The sequence below is a fragment of the Nipponia nippon genome, unplaced genomic scaffold, assembly GCF_047370975.1.
Source record: "Nipponia nippon isolate SJK-2023a ecotype South Korea unplaced genomic scaffold, ASM4737097v1 scaffold_4, whole genome shotgun sequence".
In the NCBI taxonomy this organism is placed as follows: Eukaryota; Metazoa; Chordata; class Aves; order Pelecaniformes; family Threskiornithidae; genus Nipponia; species Nipponia nippon.
The window spans coordinates 66,759,263-66,782,664 of NW_028262358.1; the positions used below are offsets into that span (position 1 = coordinate 66,759,263).

General features: G+C 38.0%; 1 protein-coding gene across 10 annotated transcripts in view; it reads left to right on the forward strand.

Annotated features, from left to right (window-relative positions):
- Positions 1-23,402, forward strand: part of PTPRK (protein tyrosine phosphatase receptor type K) — a 415,551-nt gene that overhangs the window by 120,539 nt on the left and 271,610 nt on the right. For all 10 annotated transcript variants that reach the window (XM_087774463.1, XM_087774462.1, XM_087774464.1 and 7 more), the window contains exon 3: positions 18,749-19,020. In XM_087774463.1, coding sequence (XP_087630589.1) covers positions 18,749-19,020 — 272 coding nt within the window. The remainder of the gene's footprint in view (positions 1-18,748; positions 19,021-23,402) is intronic.

Sequence of the window (23,402 nt, forward strand, 5' to 3'; positions counted from 1 at the left end):
AAGAAAGAAAATTTCCAACTGTCATGTTAATCTCCAAATGAGATGCTGCAAAGCAAGCTTGGCAGCCCTTTTTAGTTACTTCCACAGCCTTTCCTCAAGGACTTGGAGAGGGACAGAGAGCTTCAGACCATTTGGGTCCGTCCTCGGGGAAGGTGGAGGAGAGCCCCAAATGGGACTCGGTTGTTTTTTTGTTTGGTTGTGTGTGGGTTGTTTTGTTTTGTTTTGTTTGTTTTGTGGGTTTTTTTTTGTTTGTTTGGTTTTGGGTTTTGTTTTGTTTTGTTTTGTTTTTTTTAAGGCTATTTTCACTGCTCCTGAAATGTCTGAATTTTTTCATAGTCTGGAGGCTTAATTATCTAGCTATCCACAGACAAGGAGTGGAAGAGTTGTTCTCAGTCTAGTCTTCTGTGCGTTGCTTGTGTGCCTACTTACGTGGAACAAAAACCCTTACGTACTTTGTTTTTATTGCTTATGCACTTAATGATGTCTCTACTGAAATTAAAGTAATAGAGAGTGTTTTTTGTGACGGAGATATTGGCCTTAAGTGTATTGAAGTCACTAAATTGGTGCTATCTACCGACGGATTATATTGCCAGATACTTGCTACAACAGCAATCCTGTTCTTGAATTGGTAGCCTAAAAGTGGAAAGTTTTGCTTTCTAAACATGTGCAAGATCTGTGTATAAGAAAAACGTATCCTGGAGCTCTTGAAATAATGTTCCAGGGGCATGGTGTTTTGGAAAAAAGATCCTCCCCAGATTTAATATGCAAAATCATTTAGTGAAAGCTCTATTTTGAGAGAACTTCAGGATCATTGTAGCATCATCTTTCAACCACCCATAACGTGTAGCTGGACTTGGTGAAGTTGTACACTACTTAGCACTGTTTGAACTGTGGCTTTCTCTCTCTTGAACCCCTCCTGCTTCTCTCCCTTTTCAGGTATTGCAGTCTTACATCTGAAATCTTTAATTCCTGACATTTCGTGTTTTACAACTGTACTTCACCTGTTACGCTCCTTTCCTTTAATACTCCTTCTTTGTTTGTAATGCTCTTGTTCTCCATTACTTTGAGATGTCTCCCAGCATTGTATCACAAGCAGTCTCTCAGACTATTACTGCTTTTTTGTACTATGTATTCTAGGGCTGGTCCTGTAGAAGTCTGCTGCTAACCTCTCTGCAGCCTGATGGTTGCCCTTTTAACAAAGTGTGGTTTGTTGGGTTTTTTTTTTGTTGTTGTTTTTTTTTTGTTTAGCTGTGCTTTCCTTTCACATTTTTATATTAATTTTCATCTCTGCTGTTCCATCTGGTTTTGTGATACTTTTTTTCCACCAGCATATTTGGTGTGATTTTTGTGAAGAGTTTCAGGGTGATGAAAGCCATATTTATATGTAGCTTCTACTGAATTTGCTCTTTGTTGATTTTTTTTTTTTAAATTCCCCCCCCCCCCCCCCCTTGCATTTATTTTGTTCTGGGCAATAAGGTTCTTGCCATAGGAGTGTGAACTAGCTAGCAGAATAGGGCTTAGATGTGAAGAAGAATTTTTTGCTTTTTCATCTCATAGTGATGAGTGGACCTGAGTAGAAATTAATAAACCTAGCAGAGAATTGTGTAGTATTAAATTTGTCTATTAAATTGGCTAACTCTCAGAAATAATACAGATCCATATCGAAGTGTATGCCCATGTAATTGTGTGTAGGTATGTATATTATTGTCTTGTTCCTTCCTCAGCTTAATTATACAGCACCCAAAATGATTCATGAAAGGTGAAGATGGTTTCTCTTGAATCTGATGGGACAATTGCATGTTTGGAGGTGATGTAGGATTACTCCAGATCTTTTCTTTACTTTGGGTACCACAGGTTGGTGTGTGTTTAGTTTGAAATGAAAGGGTAAGAGTAAGAGCCTTGTTATATGACTCACTATTACATTGAATGGAAATTTTCCAGTATGCTGCTTAAAGAGAGTCTCTCTGGCAGCACAGCACTTTCAACAGTGTTATGATTGATAATATAGACAGTATAGAATATATAGACAGTGTAGAATCCTCTTATCATACCAATGTGATGCCCCTATCAGTCTGGAGTAAGTAATCAAATTTTTAAGGCTTTGACTGGAGGTGAAACTTTATAACCTTTGCTTCTTTGAAGATGGGAGCAACTTTTTTAATTGTTAGAGATGAAAAATAGCTGTCCAAGTAATTGTACCTTATAAAGACAGTAAGGCACTGATCACTCAGAGTAGCAAATGTGTTTGCTGACCTTTGAATTAAAGGAGAAATTGTGGCAGATATTAAAAATTATGGTCTGTTGGTAGTTTTCCTTCCCCAAATTTATGCCTATCTGTGATTTTGAACTTGAGTAGCATGGTTTAGATAACATTATCATTCTGTTTTTCATGGGAACTATTGATTCATTGGATATCATGTAACGTGAACGTGTTAGCATTCTCAAGCAAAAGCTGATTTGTCAAAAATAAATACATTATCTGAATATAAATTACAAAAATAAATTACAACAATTGATTAGTTGCTATGAGACACACAGAACTGAATAAGTTCTTGCAAAAGAGAAGCATAAAATTAAGGGCAGGGTTTGGAGTAATTGTTTTAGATAGGTGCCTCACATTACATAGGTGTAGGTATTACGGGCATTCAATGTATGCTTCCATTTGCTTCTGTTGCTTCATGTCCCTGTACACCCACAATCTCTGAAGGTGCCTTTTGTGTAGAATTATTGAGCCTTGCAGGAGAGGCATTTCTCTTGATAATTCTAGCAATATGCATCATTTTATATGCTGATTTTATGACACATTGTTCAAATTGGTTCATTAAAATTAAATATCATTGAATACTTCCATAGCCACCTGCACTGTCTTAATTTCTGTTTTGCTAAACGACTGAGCCATAAGGTTTCTGCAAGCCTTGCCTCGCCCTTGCTATGTTGCACATTACAGAAATGCTTGATTATATTAAAGAAAAAAAAGTACTCACTTTCAAAATATATCTTACATCTCTCCAATGCATTATTTTTATTCTGGTAAGTTTCTTAGTAGATTTACAACTAAAATGGTAATTAGTACCTGACATTGAAAGAAATGAATGGTTTTTATTAGCTGTATAAATTTTAAAAATTATTTTTAGCTTCTGAAGGTACTTAAGTTTTTTTGTTTTGCTTTTTGTTCAGACAAAGCAGTTACACCAGCCCAAGCTCTACAGCCTGATTGTTCCTGTGAGTCCTTAAAGCTCTGGGCTTATTTATTTATTTATTTAATTATTTATGTTTCATGTAATAATGAGAACATTGGAGAAAGGGATGCAAGAAATTGAGACTGCAGATGTATAGTCAGAATGGCTTTTTGCATGTATAGTCATTAAAATACTTCTCCACCTCACCTCTGTCTGCAGTCATGCACTTGGTTACTAGCAGCTTTCCCAAAACCAGCTAACCAGAAAACCCCAAACCCAAGCACTTGATTCTTATATAAGGTAAGTCACGAGAATATGTGTAAGCAATTTCTATTGTTAGTTAGCCTGATGAATTAACACTCAAAATGGAAATAGCTGTGTTGCAGTAAACTTTGCGTTAATAGGGGCAACCATTTTCTAGAGCTATGGGTTTCTTCACTTGCATACCATAGTGTGCAGTTCAGTAAGATGCACCTAAAGAAAACCTGGTATGTGTATGCTGTCAGCTGGTCTGGTTCGCTTGTGGTTCCTGGTTGTGCAGCCCTCTGTGCTGGCCCGGTGTTACTTGACTTCCAAGTCCTCAAGGTGCAGTTCTGGGCACTGCTCGGCCAGCAGCGTGGATGCTGCACTCTTCCAGTTCATGCCTTACATTGTCCGCCAGCACTTCAGCATGGCTTCTCCTCCCAACAGGCTAGCCTGAGGCGTGCAGCGATAGCCTGGGCATCATGCTACAAAAGCTGCTGAAGCGCAGCCCCCTTGACCCCCCCCCTTTCCTACCCCCAGCATTTTGAACTGAGAAAGCATCAGGAGGGGTGTGGGGAGGGTTGTGTCTGGGAGTTGTGGAGGTGACACACAGGGCTCAGGAGGGGCAAGTGAGCCAGGTGCCTGGAGGCCACCTGGCTGGTCTGGATGGCCTGGGTGGAGTCACCCATGAGTGCCCTCGATGATCCCTGTGGGCCAGGGAGTAGGTGCCCCTGCTGCTGACCAGCATAGCTTAGGGGTAGGCATTGAAATGAAGTGTCTTCTGTTCAGCAGAGCTGATCATCTTCAGCTCCATAACCACCACTGAACACAACAGTATATTTTATGTGGTAGTGAGCAAAGGTACACGTGCTGGGAAGTAGGGAGAAGGAAGTTCCATAATATTTAATGAAGTGCAAATTTGTTTCTCTATATAAGGACAAGAGAGTGAAGCAGTAGATAACCACATAACCTATGATGCTGAGGGAAAACTATTAAGCTTAGGGAAGAAACGTCTTGATGAACCGGAAACAGCTTTACAGTAGGTGAAAAGCTGCTTGGAAAACACTGAATAGTGTCCAGTTGTTCTTAACATTTTCATTAGTGCCCTGGATGACAGAACAACAAGTGTCCTTTGAACTTGCTGAGGATATCCAGGTTGCCGAGCCTGCGAGCCTATGAGAGGGTAGTCTGGGGTTCAAAATTATTATGATGGATGGGGGTATGCCTGATCAAGAAGAACTGAAAAACAATGAAAAAGAAATGATTTGGTGAAACTGGGCAGGCTTGCAACTACACTTGGGTGGAATGATCAACAGCATAAGTGCAAGATCTGCACAAGTGGATTTTGTGGTTGTTGTGAATTACTAATTAAATGTGGGTCCACGTTGTTACGCTGTTGTGAAAAAGGCAGCTGTTGTGATTGCTTTGTATAGGATATTCTGTGTAAAAATATATAAAATAGTCTTTTGGTTGTTTTTTTTTTTTTCTTTTTTTTTTCCTTAGTTTGCTTAGAAGAGTAGGTACTTGTATTCAGTTCGGAGCGTGGAAGGAGAATTCCCATTTTAGGAAAGCTCAGAGGAAAGGAGCAGAAATGACAGAGGGCTAGACAGCAGCATATCCTCTCTGGAAAGACTGAAGAAATTAGGGTTGTCTTTTCTACAGGATAGAAAAAGGAAATGGAATTTTTCAAAAAGTGAGAGGTTGGTACAATAAGAGAGATTCAGGTTGGCAATTAGCTAAAACGTTAATTGAATTCTGTAATTGAGTGCTTAATAGCTGTCTCTTACCAGAGTCATAAGTGTTCTGCTCTCTACTGTCACAGTTTTCCCCCCTGAAATATCTCTATGTGCATAAATGCCAGGAAAAGCTGTGTGTTTTTTCTATGTGAGAAAAGAACCTGTCAACTGAAAATACACAGACTTCATTGCCTATTTTTATCTATTTTTGTTGGAAAGAGTCTAAATTCATTTTTCTTTCCCTATTTGTTGTGGATTTCCATTCTGTATAGGGAAGATTCTATGGGTTAGCCCTTTTTCAGTCTTAAGAGGATTGATAGGTGAAGCGTAAGAGGAAATAAATATTTCTTTTAAACTTTTTTTAGGAACTACTTTGTCATGATTAACAGTTGTGCTTGTTTCCTAATTTTTTTTATATTCCTTTCATAGAAAGAGATGTTTTTTAAAAAGTTTAGAAGAGAATACTATATGATTAATCTCTCTTCATTTTCTGAGATGCTTTTTGACACTTGACTCTGAGTATCTTATTTGGACATTCAGAACATATAAAGGCAGTATTAGGATTGATAGTTGACAAGAACTTTAGAGTTCCTTTGTGGTTTTGGCAAATTCTAATTTTAAAGGAAAAGTTTTAGAGACTGAAATTATACTCTGTTCATTGCTACATCCTCTTAGTTCAGTACAAATTATACATTCCCTTAGGAAGTACAAGTGCAAAAACTTTACTTAAAAGCTTAATTGCAGTTTAAAAAAGAAAAGAAAATGAAATAGTTCCTTGGATGGCTTGGTACTCTGGTATCTGTACTCTGTCATTGGAGAAACCAAAATGTGAAATAACTCAATTGCAAAAGAAATTACATTTCGAACATGGGTTCAGTTCCTAGTCCTAATAATTAAGTACAGTGTTTGACTAATGAATATTAGTGTTAAAAGCTCACAGGTTTTTTGGAACTGAGACTGGGTTCTCATCTGTCATATGGTACATCTTTTGGTAGATTTACCAGTTTTGTATTTTTTAGAACTTTAGGTTAATCACACTAGTTGGTGCCAAGCATTAGCTGGTAACCTCATGCAGGTAGAGGAATGTTTTATGGGCTTCCCTGAATATGCTTAGTGTATTTTGTTGGCATTGTGAACTTTAGTATTCAAAATAAAGGAGGATTTAAATAGCATTAGCATGTATAGACTAGCTATTTGGAAGGGAAAAAAAACCTGTTTTCAAATTTTAATTAATTGGAAAGTGTGGTGTCAAGAGAAAAGTTGCTGATCTTCATAAACAGATGTTTTCTGACAACAAAACAAAATCCTCCAAAGAACAACAAAAACCACCAAACCCCATTAATACCTGTGAACTTCAAGTTCTCTTTTGAAAGAACAGCAATCCTAGTTTATATGCAGTCTTTCTCCTTGCTGTTCTTCCCATTGCTGAATGCTGAGCCCAATTATTTTTTTCAAAGCAGTATCAAAAAATGCTACTATGTTAGCATGAGTGATTTTTATAATAGATAGGGTTGTTTCCATCCATCTCAAAAGTATTTCCCTGTAGAAGAAGGATGGTGTGTACTAGAGTGTAAAACCAATTGAGCTGCTAATATAATTTGAGAGGGAAGGGTTTTTAGGGAGAGCTTATTTATTTATTTATGTATTCATTTATTTTAAAACAGCTAATTCAGATGGAAAATATGATGACCTCTCAGGCGTCCTAGCCTCCATCATGCCTGATGGAGATGCAGCAAACATCAAACTAAGTACAGGTTATAACCATTACTCTGGATGTAATGTATTAATGCTAATCAGTTTAAGTATTTGGGGGAGAAGAGTAGTTGATGTCTGTGGAACGGGAGGGCTGTTAGCAAGAGGTGAAGCATGAGGAGAGCTGTTTTAGCTGTGAGCTCCAGCATCTAGGAGAGAGAGGAATTCTCATTTCTGAACTTAAGTTTTTAATGTGTTTTCTAAGCCTCCCTAGAGTATCAGGACAGATGTTTCAACTGTGTTTTGGGTGGTTTTTTTTTCTATTTTTGTTGTTTTTATTGACTGTATAAATCCTTTCTGGTGCACAGCAGATATTTAGGGTTTTTAATCTTGTTTCCATGGTATTTAATATGACGGATTATGTATCCTCATATTCTTGGATAGGATTCCGCAGTGCAGTTTTTGGATATATAGGATCCATGGATTTTGACTGTTCGCTTTAGGTGGTGTTGAGTTATTTATTATGATTATCATAGAGGTGCATTATAGGGCTATTTGCACTTGCAAGAGCAACATCACAGTCAGTAACAGGAAAATCAAAAGACATTCCAGAAGTAGCTGTCTGTATATGTTCCTTTTTTTAGCCTTTTCCTTTCCATCAGTGTAAAATTCAGACTTTACGGGGCATTCAGTGTTAATGTACCACGCTTGTTAAATTGTTTAAGATTTTATTTTACAAATATGCATAACCGTGTGTAGTCGATGGTCTGAAGACAGAATGAAGACTTCCTTGAAAATAGTAAACTTCAAGGTTTCCAGCTTTTTTTTCCTTAAGCAAGTACTGAAGTTCACTAAATAGTACTGCAGCTGTATTGATAAAGACATAACTCCTGGTTATTCTCAACTGGAGCGTGAATCACTACAAAGTAAGGTATGTACTTCAGAGAGGAGGACGGGTGATATTTTGACGAAGAGGTAACAATTTGCTATTAGATCTATCTTCTGAATATATAGGCAAGTATTATTTCCACGATTTAAATATCGTTCTATATTGTTTTTCAAAATTCTTATCAGTGGTAACTCTTATCAGTAGTTGGTTCTTAATTCATGTTGTGCATTTAATCAAAGGGATATACAGCTCCTTAAGTGCAGGTCCTATACCTGTAAAAGGAATAAAACCTGAAAGTAAAAGATGATTCTTCAGGCCACTGTTGCACAAAGCAGTGTTCTGAGGAAAATTGTTTTCATAGCAGGAAAAATTATTATTTAGTGCCAAGAAAAAAGTGGTCCAAAATAAAGGAATGAATATTCTTCCAGTTACCAAAAAAAAAAAAAAAAAAAATCTCAATGAAATTATTTTATAAACCTCCCATGCTTTAAATAAATTCTAAGACTACTTTCAAGATGTACAGGGCATATAATTTCCTCTTCTGAAAGGTCTGTAATAACAATTGTCATCTGCTGTTGCATATGGTAATGATGACGGCTTTTGAGCCTTTATTTAACTGTTGGTGATCCTTGGGAGTCGTATTGTCAGCAGATTGTTAATTCTTATTTTCTGCTGTCACACGCTCATCCAGGGAATGACCAGTTTAATTTCTGTTCTCAATTTCAGTGTCTTAAGCTGATAGGAATAAATATCTTCTCAATGCACTTTAAATACTGTTGCTTTTGGAAGAATGATTAGTATGTTAAAGACACTCTGCATATGAATCCTGCTTCAAAAATTATGTTTTCCCATTCAGTTAAAATCTAAATGTCACTTAGTACTTAGGAGGGGAAAAAAAACCTAGAGAGTTTGCAGGATTATTTTTTTTTCTTAGTTGGCAACGAAGAGAAAATAATCCTAAAGCTATTTTTTGAGCTATCTTTCTCTGAAGACTTTCCAGCTACTTGAAAGAAGTTACTTTTAACTATTTTTTTTTTTTTCTGGGGAAAAAAAACCCCTTGTCCATGTAGGTATTGGAGCTTCAGCTTCCTCTCATATCTTGACCTGACTCTGGTGCTTGTTGAGCCATTCCAGGAGTCAGTTTGTTTCTCTCACCTGGGAAGAAATCCAACTTCGCTGTCCCCTTGCCTCTCTCAAGAGGGGGACAGGAGACCTGAGTCATTTTTTACTGGATTTGGGTGTTGATTTGGCTCATGCAAGGGTCTGATGAGCAGAGATGGAGGAGGACATGGGGTGTATCCCTGTGCTGGGAGGAAAAGCCCTGTGTGTTTCAGTGGCAGCGAGCTTTCAGGTCACCTTGGCTGACATTTGTGAATTCTGCATGAACTGCATAGAATCATAGAATATCCTGAGTTTGAAGGGACCCACAAGGATCATCGAGTCCAAATGCACAGTATGCTAAAGACCTATGCAATGCTCAGCACTTAAATTTTCTATAAGACTGTCTGCCTTAGAATGCTTTTAATATTTTTAAATCTCACTTTAATTTCTTTCTGAATAAATAATACCTCACAGAGGAAGTGGATAATTTGATCGCCGTCTGTTCATAATCTTGTCAGTAAAGTGTGTCTCTTTAATCAGCATTTGAAAAATCTAAATGCCCCTTGGCTTGAGGGTCTGTTTGGGTGTTCGGTTTACGTTCAGTAGTGGTGATGATACGGTGTCATCATAGTCCTATAGGTGGACACAGAATGGCCACCACTGGTCTTTCTTCCTGGAAGGTCTGCCACAAGAATGGGTGGAACAAAACTAACAGGCAGGGAGATGCCTGCTTGTGCATTACTGCTCATCTTATCCAACCAAGTAATATCAGAGCAGTTTACAGCAATGGTGAAGCAAAATGGCTTTCAACTCTTTTCTGCACCTGTATTTCATACAGTGAAGTTGTTGCAGCTGTTTGTAGGTGTCTTGTGTCTTCATGGGACTGAATTTTCCCCAGGAGGTGCAGAATGCTTCGAGGTTTGGCAGTGTCAGCTGCCGCTCTGGGGGCACCTGCATGTTGGAACATCTTACTGGCTTTAGGCTGTGCAGGCCCGAATGGTACCCAGTTATTTGATATCCCAATTGGATAACTTAACACTGAGTTGATACTACTCTAAAGTTGGAAGTGTATTGATGTTCACACTTAGAAAATGCATTTTCTTCCAGACATACGGCTGGACCAATGTATGCGGCTTCATGGGCAGCCCGATCAGCCACCGGGTGACTGAGAAGCATCCTACAGTCACCGTCCCACCACCTGTGGGATATTTATGGCTTTACAACAGAATTTCAGACAACTCGGAGCTGTTGTTACTTTCATCTTAGCTATCCATTCATGGATGCTGATGTCACAAATTCATGACCGAGTGCCTCGCTTAATTCCCAAATAAATACGAAACTATTCCGTGTGCTTTTCAGTTACTTAAATGCAGCTTACTGTTCAGTAACACTGCCCTTTCGTAAGCTTGCCTGATGTACCATATCAAATGTCGTTTTCGGAATGCTTTGTTGGAAGAAACTGCTCAAAGGAGCACATCATAAGATAAATGCTGTTTTGTACAGACACGGCAAGCTTCCATTACAAATTTTGGTTGCTGACATTTTTCTGTCTCAGATTTTGGAGTGCTTAAAGCCTATGTATTTGCTAAAGATCCATCACAAGAAAAAACACGGTGAAAAGACTTAAATTATCATACCTCAGAAACTGGCATCTCATCATGTTTTCTTTCTCTGCATCAGTACAAACAAATCCACAGGAAGCTAGTGTTATGTATGAGAAAACTAGGAATTCAAACACTTCAGAAGTGTATATTTTTCATGTTTATTCATATGTAAAATGTTGATAAGGGGAGCAGAACTTTTGTAGCTGCTTATAGCCTGAGGAATGATTTTCAGTCAAAACTTCACCATAAACTTTGCTCTAAATACTGGTATACCTTTGAAACATGGTGGTTCCCCCCCCCCCCCCCCTTTTTTTTTTTCCTTTTAATTGGCAAACATTTCTTGTTGTTATGGAGTAGACAAGTTATGAGCGATAGTAGTATCATGCCAGTTGTATCATAGGTGTTAATACTGGGAAAGTATTGTTGCGCCCATGATACTAATTCTGTGGCTGACCTGGTGCTGCTTTGATTTACCTTGCCTGGATTGGCCTTATTCTGTGCTGCCTTGTCAAGCTGTCTCCCTGTTGCTTTACCTCTGTGGGTGTGGAAGATGGGGGGAATCCCAGTTGCATGACTTTGCTGTAGAGCAGTGCTTTTGGCACCATCAGGTACAGGCTGGAGGGCAGGACACTTTTTCACATCATGTGAAATTGCAGTGTCTGTGCAAAATTGATGACCTGTTGCAATCCATTAGCCTGAGTTTCTGTTTGAATGAGTGAGTACTCTGCCTTTATTTACATGGTGTAGCTTAATGACCTGTTTCGGGTTGGTTATTTTAATAATTCTCATTCTCTATGGGAAGTAGAAGAAAAAAATAAATGGATTGCATTCTCCAGAAAAATTTTCACCGTCTTCGTGTTGTGCGTTTTTGTGGTTATTGTTGCTTTTAATCTTTGTGGTAAATTCAGAGTCTTGTCTTGACTTGAATTTGAGTTGTGGTGCATTGGCAATGAGCTATGCAGTGAAGTTGAAATTGGTGATCCTGATTTTTTTCCCTTTCATTTTTGACAATCTGTAAAGAAATTGAATCAAGCTTTCAACAATTTGAGTCTTGTGTGCAAGCAAGTGAGGTGTGTGGAAAGATACCTCTGAATCATAACCATCCAAAGAAATTTTGGAGAACTCTTGTGTTGTTTACAGCAATAACATTATTATTGATTTTTTTTTTAATGAAAGCAGCTGACTGACAGGCAAATCAGGATATAAAGATATTGCATATTTTGTGTGTGTATCAAGTAATGTATTTTAAGTGGGATTATACTGTCTTTACATTTAGTATTTATTGGGTGGTGAAACACTGGAACGGGTTGCCCAGAGAGGTGGTAGATGCCCCATCCTTGGAAACGTTCAAGGCCAGGCTGGATGGGGCTCTGAGCAACCTGATCGAGTTGAAGATGTCCCTGCTCATTGCAGGGGGGATGGACTACATGACCTTTAAAGGTCCTTTCCATCCCAAAACATTCTATGATTCTATCATTCTGTGATTTCTAGATACACTGCTTAAGACATGAAACTGAACTGATGGGGTAGGGCATTAAAATTAGAAAGCTTAATATTGTCTCTAGTTTTTCTTCTTAATGTCTTCAATATTGTTTTTTCTCTGTGCTAGGGTGGCAGATAGTCACTATCTGTTGGGTAATGGAAGGCGAAGGAGGAAGAGGAGGCTATAATGGTTTGAGGTTTTTTAAACCCAAGAAGATGGAGGTTTACATGGAGTCTATTTAATTTATTCATTGGCTTTGATTTTTTCTTTTGAAAAGAATATCCTTCCTGCAGAAGAAAAAGTTAATAGCTTTTGAGGTTTTATCATTAGCCTTTATTTTTTCCCTTCTTGCAAATTACAGAAATTCATGTAAAGGGCCCTTTGTGAAATGGTCACAGGGATATTAGTCTGAAGAACAAAATAAGCATAAATACTAGTGTTTGGGAAATGTGGGTTTTCTGTGAATTAATATAAACGTTTCTGAACTTCCTCTGTTTGCAGTCTACTTCCAGTTGCAAGCCTATTTCTGTATTTCAGTGTGAGTTCATTGGCTACTCTCTCTCATAAAGGTTGCCTGAAACCTAATTGGGGCCTATAACGTTATATAGTAGTTATTAAAAAATGAAGCAAAAAGGTCACATAGTCCTGAGCTTTAGGATAATGCACTTAAGTACCTTGACTCTCCACCTCATGTCATTGACATTGCTGTGAAATAAAGACAACCCCTTCTTTTGACTTTATGGGGAAGACTTCTTTTTACCTGATCTTTTTCTGTGCATCTATTTAAGCATCTTCACATTACTCCCTACAACAGTGGGGTGTAAATCAGTGTGTTTTTCCCCATCACCAAACCACAAAGTTGAATCCACATCTGTACCCAGAAATCTAGTTGCATATGAAATGCATAACTTTCCAAATTTTTTTTTCACATGAAGGTGACACAATCGTGTCATAGTGACTTGAAGGAGCACAGTAGCAGGCAGAGAAGTTACCACAGTGTGCCCTTGAAATGGAGATGGTTTGATAGTTAGTACTTGTTTGAAGGAAAGATTTGCAGGAGTCGAAGACCAGCCTGCTGAAAATTACAAGTTTCACACTTCAAATAGAAGCCTGTTTTTCAGGGAGCAAGGAAGTGAGAGAAAATAATTTGATCGGGAACCTGATCTGCCACATTGGTACATTACAGCAGGCATATTTTAGTTAAGGAATTTTTTTTTTTTTTAATCTTAGCATGACTTCTTACCTGCAATTAACTGCTAGATGACAAGAAAGCTTGGTTTTCAGTAGGAGATAAAAACTAAGGCTTTTCACAAGTAATTAGTTAAAGAATTAATTTATTCTGAGATGATCTGTCCTTGTCACTGAGCTAGAACATCAAGTTCAATGCTTATCAAAATAAACAAAACATAGGGAAAGCTATGAGCAATATACAGATATAGTTAATAATATGGCTAAGGAAAAGTCTGATGTCTCTTATTCCATACCTGTGTAGATGCCTTTTAGCGGGTTCATGAATAAGTGCTGAATAGGCATCAAAATCTTTCTGAAAGTCAGATCCTGAAGTTGAATTCGTGGCATGAGCTGAGTAAAGGCTTAGGAGGCAGTGTAATTTAGCTGGTTCATGCTCTGATGTTTCTATTCTGTGCAGGAGAGAATTGGATTGACCTTTTATATCAGGACTAGTATTAGGAACTATTAACTGGCAAATAAATAAAAAGAACTTAAGAGAAGCAAAAATGGGAGGGTGGAGTTTGCTTTGGAGAAATCAAACACTTAAGTGTGGTTGGGAGAAAGAGAATGTTCCTCATGAGTTTTAAAGACGGTAAACTGGCAAAGATGGGGAAGACTCTTATGGGAATTACCGAAAGGAAGGTGAAGCAACAGAAATGTCAAACTACATGTTTCAAGAAAAGCGTTACTGATGAGCTGTGATGCATTTTGTAACAGCCCTACTGCCAGAGTAACTGAAGACTTTGCACTTGGGCACGGTGAAAAATAGACAGTGAAAGGAATAGTGAAGAGCAACGGCTCTTTGTCCAGGTGTAAATTATGGCTTTGAATACTTTGAATGAACTTTTGCTCTTTCATGTTAAGTTTCTTTTTCTTCATTGCCCAAAATATGGATTTTTTTTTTTTTTTTAAATAATTTTGGTTTTTAGTGAGGCAATTCACTTGCAACTTCCTTATTATAAAATCTTAGAGGAAACAGAGCACAGGTCAGTTGTTTTTTCTTCTTTCTTGTCTGCAAGGGTAGTAGGTGTATATAGTGTTTTGCATCTGCTTGTGCTCAATCTGTTAGGCCAATAACAATATCAAAAGTGACAGAGCCTGTCTTCACTGGGATTTAATAAAACAGCTCATATAGGCAGTATCTAACTGCAGTTAGGTAAAACTATTTAACTGCTACTGTGTACCTTTTTTGGAAACTGTGGTGGGTTGACCTTGGCCAGACCCACATGCAGCCACTTTTTTTGTTCCCTTCCTCAACAGCACAAGGGGAGAAAATAAGATGAAAAAGTTCACGAATTGTGACAAAGACAGGGAGATCGCTTCTCTAGGAAATCACAATTACCGACCGTCAACGAGCAAAACTTGGCTTGGGGAAAAATTAACTTAATTCCTCACCACTACCAGCAGCACAGGGGGATCGGGACCGGGGGCCTGCGGTCAGTCCATAGCACTTGGTCTCTGCTGCTCCTTCCTCCTCACCCTGTTCCCCTGCTGCAGGCTGGAGCACTGTTGTGAGTAGTTAGCTCTAACAGTTGCTGTAAATTCTCATGGAAAAATATCAAATAGATAGTTAATCTTTGGGATTAAAAAGTTTATGAGCATTTCTCTCGCTTACACTTCATGTTTCTGCCAAGTCCGAAAATATCTTACCATCTACCTTGTGATCAGCTGTCCTTTTGTTATTTCTCTGTTTTAACATTAAATATCTGGGTAAATTGTTGCTTGAAGTGGTTTGCTGAGGTTTGCTTAGCACCTCTTGCTTTTGTACTGTGCCAGTACTGCCACTAATAAATAATCCAAGGTGTTGGTTAGCTCCGCAAAGTGGCCACTTGGCTGCTTTGTCATCCCTTTATTAAATACATCTATTAATTGAAAACTTTTGACTTGGTAATAATACAGTTATTACATATTTGTTTCCTGTGTGTGTGATTTTTTTCATATGCAGTGATGCCTATGTTTCATTGTTTGTACATAAATATAAATGCTGTCTGCCCATTTACATGGTCAGCTGAGTGTTGCAGTAGCTGTACGTGAGAACAGGTCAGATGTTTGACTGACCGCCTGAGATCGCTGGTTGCTAATATCTAAGTGTTTGCTGGAGTATACGTTACCTTTGAAGGTCTTGTTTTTAATACATACATTTTGACATTCATTTGGGTAGTGTTATAAATTACTATCTCATATCAGCACAGTTCCTGTTTGCTGTAGCTAATTAATTATTTAAAAATTAAAGGAAAATCTTCTGGCAGTGGTTTTATTTAATCCTTCATGTCTAATAACGTTTATGAAATACATACGTTTGTTTTGGCATGTGAAGGGGGCATTTGGTGCTAATTCTGTGAGCACATGTTTTCATGGGAATGCATCCCCATTGTGATCCTTCTTCCAGTGGGCGTTGCTTTATAAAAGTAGTGTCTAGTATTTGCCAATACCTTTTCAAATTTGAAAACTTTATAGCTTGTTCTCATCAACGCTATGCTACCTTAAACTTAGCTGGACATCTAATTATAAATCTTTTGTTTCAAACACTGTTCTTTCTGTAATTTCTATTAGTCATGTTTATGTGGCCTCATTTGTTTTAATGGATTGCACAGCAACTTGTGCCACATACGTAGTACTACAAAATACAATTTTCAATGTTAAAGGAAATGCTTGTTTAAAAAAAAGAACTGTAGAGAGAGAATCTAGGGCTAAAGTTTTTCATACGGTTTTTAAATTTTGACTTAAGATATTAAAAGCATGTATAAATGGGGAAAAAAACCCCCAAATCTTTCAATCCTATTTTAGTACATAATATTTCTTTACAAATAAAGAACGATTTTCTTATAAAAGGTGTAAGAAAATATTTTCTGTGTTTTTCAAAGATATAAATTTGATGTATAGTTGACTTTGGCGTTGGCTTCTGATTTTCTTGGAGTAGATAGACGACTGAGGGAGGAGTGAGGTTGTGTACATTCATGGGATATAGCCTCTTAAGAAGTTTAAAAAGCAGGGCTAGGGGAAGTAGTTTGCAAGATGCTGAACAGATGCTTTGGCATTGTGACAAATGGTTTATGAATCTTGTCTGGAGCATTTCATGAAATGCTGTAGGACTAACACATGTAGCTAGATATATGCAAATTTACTGCTAAGTGTTTTTAAATGATGAAAAATGAAGTTGAAAAAATAAGAGTACTATAAAATGTGTTGATATGCAGAAAAATGTATGTTGAAGATTCCGAAGACTACAGCAGATTATCTTGGTATAGGAACAAGATCTTGAAATGCATCTAGTTTATTTCTTGTAATTTGGTTGTGATTTTCTCCCCTGCCTCCCCAATGTTTTTCTGTTGAGATAAGTTGAGAGAAATCACATTTCAGAAATTCTGCAAAACTCAGTTCTTTTATTCTACTCCTTCCTTCCCCCTATAGATTCCCTTCAGAAAAAGTCAGAGGATTTATCTGCTTCCTGATCTTAGCTTTAGAAATGTTAATGTTTATTTTGTGTAGGGGGAAAAAAGTCAGTTGCTTTTTGTCTATTGCTTGGAAATACTTGCAAGATATGGCTAAGAGGCAGGGTAAATGGCTATGGAGAATCTCTGCTAACAGTGTGGAAAACAGTCTTTGTAATGGAAAGCAGTCTTTCTAATTTTTCACTGATCCTGTTAGTTTTCTAACTCTCATGTAGAAAAAGAACACCCAAATTGCTGACGTACAACCTCCCCCTGCCACATGCATAGCATTTATTGTGAAAAATTTTGAAAATATCATTTTGTAGTGTATCAATCATGAATAATCAGAGCATATGTATTATTAAGATAGAGATTACAAACATACTTATTACTGATTAAGTTTGTTCTAGAGTCAAGGGGCATAATAACTGCACACCAGTGAACATGGCCTTAGAAGCACATTTTTGAGCATCTTACATGCAATTGCCAATTGATTCTAGACCATAATCATTAAAGACTTCTAATAACAGCACACCTAAATAGTATAATACGATTCCTTTGTGTCTTTATAAATGTGTATTAATGATGAAGAGATGATCAGAAACTGATACTTTGCCACAGTCTCCAATAAAAAAGGAATCCAATAACGGAATCTACATATGATTCTAAATATTAGCTAGGTGCTTATTACATTGTAGTAGTTTTCTTTAGCCTCCCTCTCTTTAGCATGTCACACAGATGACTTAATCCATATACATAAATTTTCCTCTTCTCCTGAGCAACAGCTTGTCAACAATTTTCAGAATGGTTAATACAATGGTTTAGGACATACTAGAACACAATATTCCTTGTTGCATAAAAATCAAAGGACAAACTTAATGTACAGAATGGTAATAGTTTGTACAAATATATGTTTCACAGAAGATTTTTCCATCAATATACGTGCATATATGTACATATTCTCAAAACTTCTATGGGGCTACTGGTTTGGACAAGTGCTCACAAATCTATGATTTTTTTTTTTTTTAATTTAGGCTAATTTTTGAATTTTATTTTTGATGGATTTCATCTGAGCCTTCCTCAGGAGGAAGGGCTCTCTATTGTGGTGCTCTTTAGGACTAGAAGCAGAAGGAAAATCTGTCAACGTAAAGCTTGTGGAGTCATTAAACAGGAGGGTAGGTAAGGTCAGGTTAGGAAACTTCCCTGCAGCAAGGATTCCGATTGTATACCAAGTTAGATTTTCTCACCTGGTTGTAATGTTTTGCCTGGCATGCTGTGTTTCAGAAGCTTTGTTCTATGGGCTTCATTCGCTAGATAGTACCCAGTATGGAGCTGTTGTTCTTGAGGAAATGGGGGTGCTCTAGGGCTAGGTTAGATGGTAGCCCTGTCTTTACTGTCCGTTCTGCAGAACACCAGGACAAACTGTTCCAGCATTATGTCCTGTATAACCTGTTTAAACATCCGATTTCAGCTTTCTGCCTTAGTAGCTAGACAGGCTTGGCTTGTTGTCTTCTGTATACTTGTAAAATAAATTTACAAGATGGGCTCTGTTCCGGCTGTAGAAACTTCTGTTACCCCCTCAAATCCATTGGCAAATGGAGCAGCAAACCCAACTTTTCAGGTCAAATGTGGCTTGGTGTCCTAAGTGAGCTATTTCTATTGCTAATGTATCTAAAATTCAAGTCTTGCCTCTTTTTCTGGGTAGAGAAAGGTGTGATAAATGGGCGTTGAGGAATGTGGACGTTTTTATTCCATATTTTTCATTTTCAGGAAACCTGTGGAGTGAGCTGAGAGAATTTTGGCCTCAGTAACCTCGGAATAATGATGATCCTTTGGTCCTCTCATTATTTTTATTCAGTCTGTCTGTGATGCTATTTCCAATTATCTGATCCTAAAACAGGAGAGAGAAAAGTTTGTAGGTGGAAGCATCTAGATAGGTCCTCAGAGATATGTGATGTCCTCTGTAGATACTGCTTCAGTGATGTTTCTAGGCGTTTTATACCTTGCTGGATTTCTTGCTACTTGAATTTTGAGATTTTGGGATATGAAAACCTCTGCATTCCATCCTTTTTTCACAGTTGAACAATCAGTTTCTTGGCATTTGTCTTTTTCCTTACTACTCTTTTGTTTTGTTTCCTTTCCTACTTCCCCCTTCTTTAGGATCATATATGATAGTGATTTCCTCAGACCATGACCCCGGAGAAAAGACTCGACTCCAGCTCCCAACGATGAAAGAAAACGATACTCACTGCATCGATTTCAGCTACCTTCTGTACAGCAAGAACGGAGCAAACCCAGGCACTTTGAACATCCTGGTTAGGGTGAACAAAGGGCCACTGGCTAATCCCATCTGGAACGTCACCAGCTCCACTGGCAAAGACTGGCTTCGAGCGGAGTTGGCTGTCAGCACTTTCTGGCCCAACGAGTATCAGGTAAGCTTGCAACAAATTCTCTCTGCTTTATAACGTTTACGGTGAGGTCCTATACAGTTTGCATTTGTTTTGGTCTGTTCTGGTAGAGTATTTTCTCAGTGTCCTTAAATAAAGTGTTCCGTTCAGAATAAATAATTATTTGGGGATGGGTATTTTTTTAGAGGAGGTGATTGTTCAAAGTTACCTGTTATTCTATAATAGGAAAAAAATAAGCTGGAAACAAGCCTCATTAAAAGAAATGATAAGGTTAAAGTCCAGGAACATCAAAAATTATAAACTCCCAGAAGTAAATTGCCTGCACAACTGTAATTTCTACCTGTCTTCCCTCCTCTTTTGGATATGCCTGTGTTACTGTGTCTAATTACATGACTGTAAACTGTGGTTTTTTTTTTTTTTTTTTCCACGTGACATTTGCTTCATTTGCTGTGCAGGCAGAATGGTACTCACCTAATGAGCAGCTGCTCAGGACGTGTTTTTCTCCTGTTTGCTCGCTATGGGACAAAACCACCTGCAGTGCAGGGCTGTTGTTTAGAGAGAAAAATCGTCTTGTTATTACTAGATGCTGTTATTTGATTTGTTTGATTAACCTGAGAAAGTACCTGCAGCTGTTTCGCTCAGTGGGTATTTGATGTGAAGGATGAATCTCATACACAGGCATTTTTGTCCTGGTGTGTAGGAAGGGGAAGAGTTGGATTAGATGCAATCATCTGAGTTGTTACACCGTGAGGTGTTGTGTCATCGTTGTATGTAGAGCTTACAGGCCCCCATCTAAGGACGCTTCAGGTCATTAGTGCTCTTGCAAACAGTTTGCATGTCCAGACTAGTTATCAAATGAAGCAAAGTGGCCTCTTTATTGATGGTTTTCTTGAATAGTGATATTATAGGAATGTTTCTTAAAGTGCCTTTTCTAAAGTTCTTTGCAATTGCCCACCATCAAAATAATCTCCATAAAAAACAAACATCGGTGGAAGCAGCCTTAATTTACTATAATTTTATGTTTTTCTTCAGTTTTTGTTTCCCTGTTTTTAATATTTTTATTTATAAAGGAATTTAATCTATCAGTGACATTGAAACTGGGTGAAATTTGATTTACAGTTCTGAAACCTGGTTTCATAAAGTTTGGCTTCTAAGGAGGTGTTTTATTAACCCTTTTATGTTGCTAGAAAGTAGCTTTTGGTGTGCTTAAAATACCAGGAGCCTTTTATAGCAGTATAGTAGTAATCAAGTATAGCAGTATTATATGTGGTAAATCAGGTTTCTTCTGACAGATGGCCAGGCTTGACAGTGAGATTGGTGGTTGGGGCCTTATCTTAGCAACATGGCCATTTTTCACTTACATTACAGCCTTCACATTATCTCTCTATAGACTGCGCTTAAATTCATTCTTTCCCTTGCTCGGTTATCCAGCAGAATATTGAAATAATGTGTAACACAGTTTATTTTTAAATTAAAAATAAATCTGGAGTAGGACTGGAGAACTGTTAATGCAACCTGCTGTGATTTGTGTACGACTTGCACAATTGCTTTCGTGAACAGGAGGGGATATCTGCATGCTGTCCATGCACACCTGCTTGTTTGTACAAACAAGGTTGGTATTTTTGTGGTTTTAAGTGGTTCTTTGAGGTCTTAAAGTCAACATTGCTCTTCATTGCTCTTCCACCACCACCCCCCCCACCACCCCCCCCCCCCCAGTTTCAAGTTGAGTTATTCTTTGGCATGTAAGTCTCTCTTCATTTTTCTCATAGGAGTTCTTTGCTGTGGAGCTCTAGCTCATGATTTTGGCACTTTGATCCTACCTGATGGTCCATGAGTTTAGCTAGCGCTGAAGGGAAATATGCATCGGTTTTTATAACGTGACGGAAGAGGTTCTTTACTAAACTGGGAATTGGATCTCTGCCTGTACAAGCAAGGTCACTGCTCAAGATCACTGCGGAGCGCAACTGTTTGCATGTACTTTGTTAATCAGGTCAACTTCACTGCCATTTCCTTCACTTCTAAGCGAGGGAAGAGAATCGAGATTAGCAGGGCCTGAATAGCACAGGTTACGTTATAAGGAAGTCTCGTATGGTGACTTGGAAGCTGGCAGGATGGCTGTGTTAATAGTACTAATAAAGTGCTGCACCCAGGCTAATTAGCTCCCAAACAGCATTTCGGTGCTCTGCTGTGCTGGTTGAAGCTTCATTGCTTCCTGTTCAAAAGTAGCACAGTGTTTTTGCATGTCACTGGTCAACAGTATAGATACAGCTTATGCATTTTTGGGTGGACTTCACATTTCTTTTTACTTACAAGATATATACATACATATATTTTAAATAATGCATTTACTTGCCTTTCTTTAACTGTATTCTGTTGAGTGGGGCTTTTTGTTTGTTTGGTTTGGTTTTTTACTTACTTATTTTCTGGCAAAATATAGTACACTTTATTACAATAGCTTTACTGGATCAAGCTGAATTTTTGCTTAGCTTCGTATCTTGTCTCTGATGGTAGATAACAGTGGAAGCTTGTAGAAGAGTTCATGAACAGGACAAACTCATGGTCATACGTCCCCCAGAATACACTTCCAGACTTGAGCCTGTTTGTGGTTCAAGAACTTTGAGCTTAAGAACCAAAGTAGTGCCTTTCTATACCTCTGTTAGTCCACAGGGGCTTTTTGCACTGGTTTAAGGTTCTAGTGTCTACAGTATGTGTGACATGAAATTCTAATGTTAATTACATGTTAGGACCACTCCTGTGGGTTTCTCCAAGCATGGGGCTTGTAATTCCTCAGTTGTCGTATTTTGCTCTCGAGAAGTTTCAGCAGTCCTGTAATGATACAATCTGTCTTCTCTCTCCAGCTAGCAAGGAATCTGTACCTTCTATTCTGTTTGTTTAACATGTGGATGAACTGTCGAGGAAAAGACTTTGGTAGAGAATCCCTTGGGATCAAGGATATGACTTAATTTTGGTCCTTGTTAGTTCTGGAATCTTTTTTTATCACTCCGTTGGAAATACGCCACCTTTGACCTGGCCAAAGTTTGCTTCAAAGGAAAAATATTTTGGGATTTTTGTTGTTTAAACTTTGTAGTTGTCTGGGAGTTTTGTCTCTCTATTGTCTATGTTGGTTACTATTGTAACTCATTAATTTATTTTAGTTAAGATGTTTATTCCTGTGTGGATGCATTGTTTTGTCTATTGCTTCTGTTCATTTCCCCAAGTTCTCTCCTGCTTTGCACAGTAGGAATTATCCAACTCTTCCTTTCTGCTTCTGTCACAGGCGTTTTTCTAATTCTCCTCCCTTGACAACTATGTCATCCTTTTGAATTTTTTTTGTGTGTGGTTTTTTTCGGTTTGTTTTTTGCACACTGTCCCCCAAAAGTCCTTTGTTTCCTATTTTTTGTGTGTCCCCCCAGCAAATTAATTTTGCTCCCACTGGGTCACATCCTTGCTTGATCACGTGAGGTCCACTTTGCAACGTGAACCATGTACTTTCCTGTTTTAGTTTGATATTACATATCTGTGTTTTTTGTAACCTTTGATCAGAAACTGATAAAAAAACTCTTGAGTTGGAACCACAAATCTCAAACTTGTAAAAAATGAATTACTTGCTTTCTTTATTGTTCTTTAAAACTTCATTGTACAGCAACAGGGGTCTGTAGTGTAACAAAGAGGCTGGCTAGGATACCTGCTTGATAGGAGTGATGGTTACATTTGGAAGTATAGCTAGCAAACAAAACCCACAGAACTGCACCAAGCAGAAGTGCTTTTATCAGTTCAGGAAGACTAATGATGTGTGACCATCCAAACCAAATCATTTTCTTGCTGAATTGTGCATCCTGATTTGGATAATGAATCTGTTCTTTATTTTAATATTGATGATTTATAGGATTTATAAAAGTTTAAATAGCTCAAAGATCTTGGAGTTATTTTCCTTTATGATCTTAAAAGGTCTTGAAACTAAAAGAATTATTACAGGAGGATGGCAGATTGATTGAAGATTCACTAATGGTGTATACAGTTGGGCCATATGCCAGATAAGGTAGAAAACAGATTTCGTGTGAAATGTGAGAATTTGTTGCCTTTTTGGATATCAGATACTGATTCTAAACTTGTAGGCATGTGAGACTGTAAACAGCTGCATACAGAAAAGTTTGGGAAAGCAGGGAACTTGATTTGTTTTAGTCAGTTGGTACAGCTAAGAAAGGAAAGCAACAAGTGAAACGCTAGTGGAAAGTGCAAAAGTACATACAGCCTGTGTGAACTGTGTAGAAGTGAGTCACAGGCCAACTTAAGAAGAAATCCACCCTCCCAAATTCCCACTTTGTATTTATAAGACAGAAGTCCTTGATTCTGTATGATCTCTAACCTTGAAGCACTATGTAGCATCCAGAAAACCCAAGGAGGCT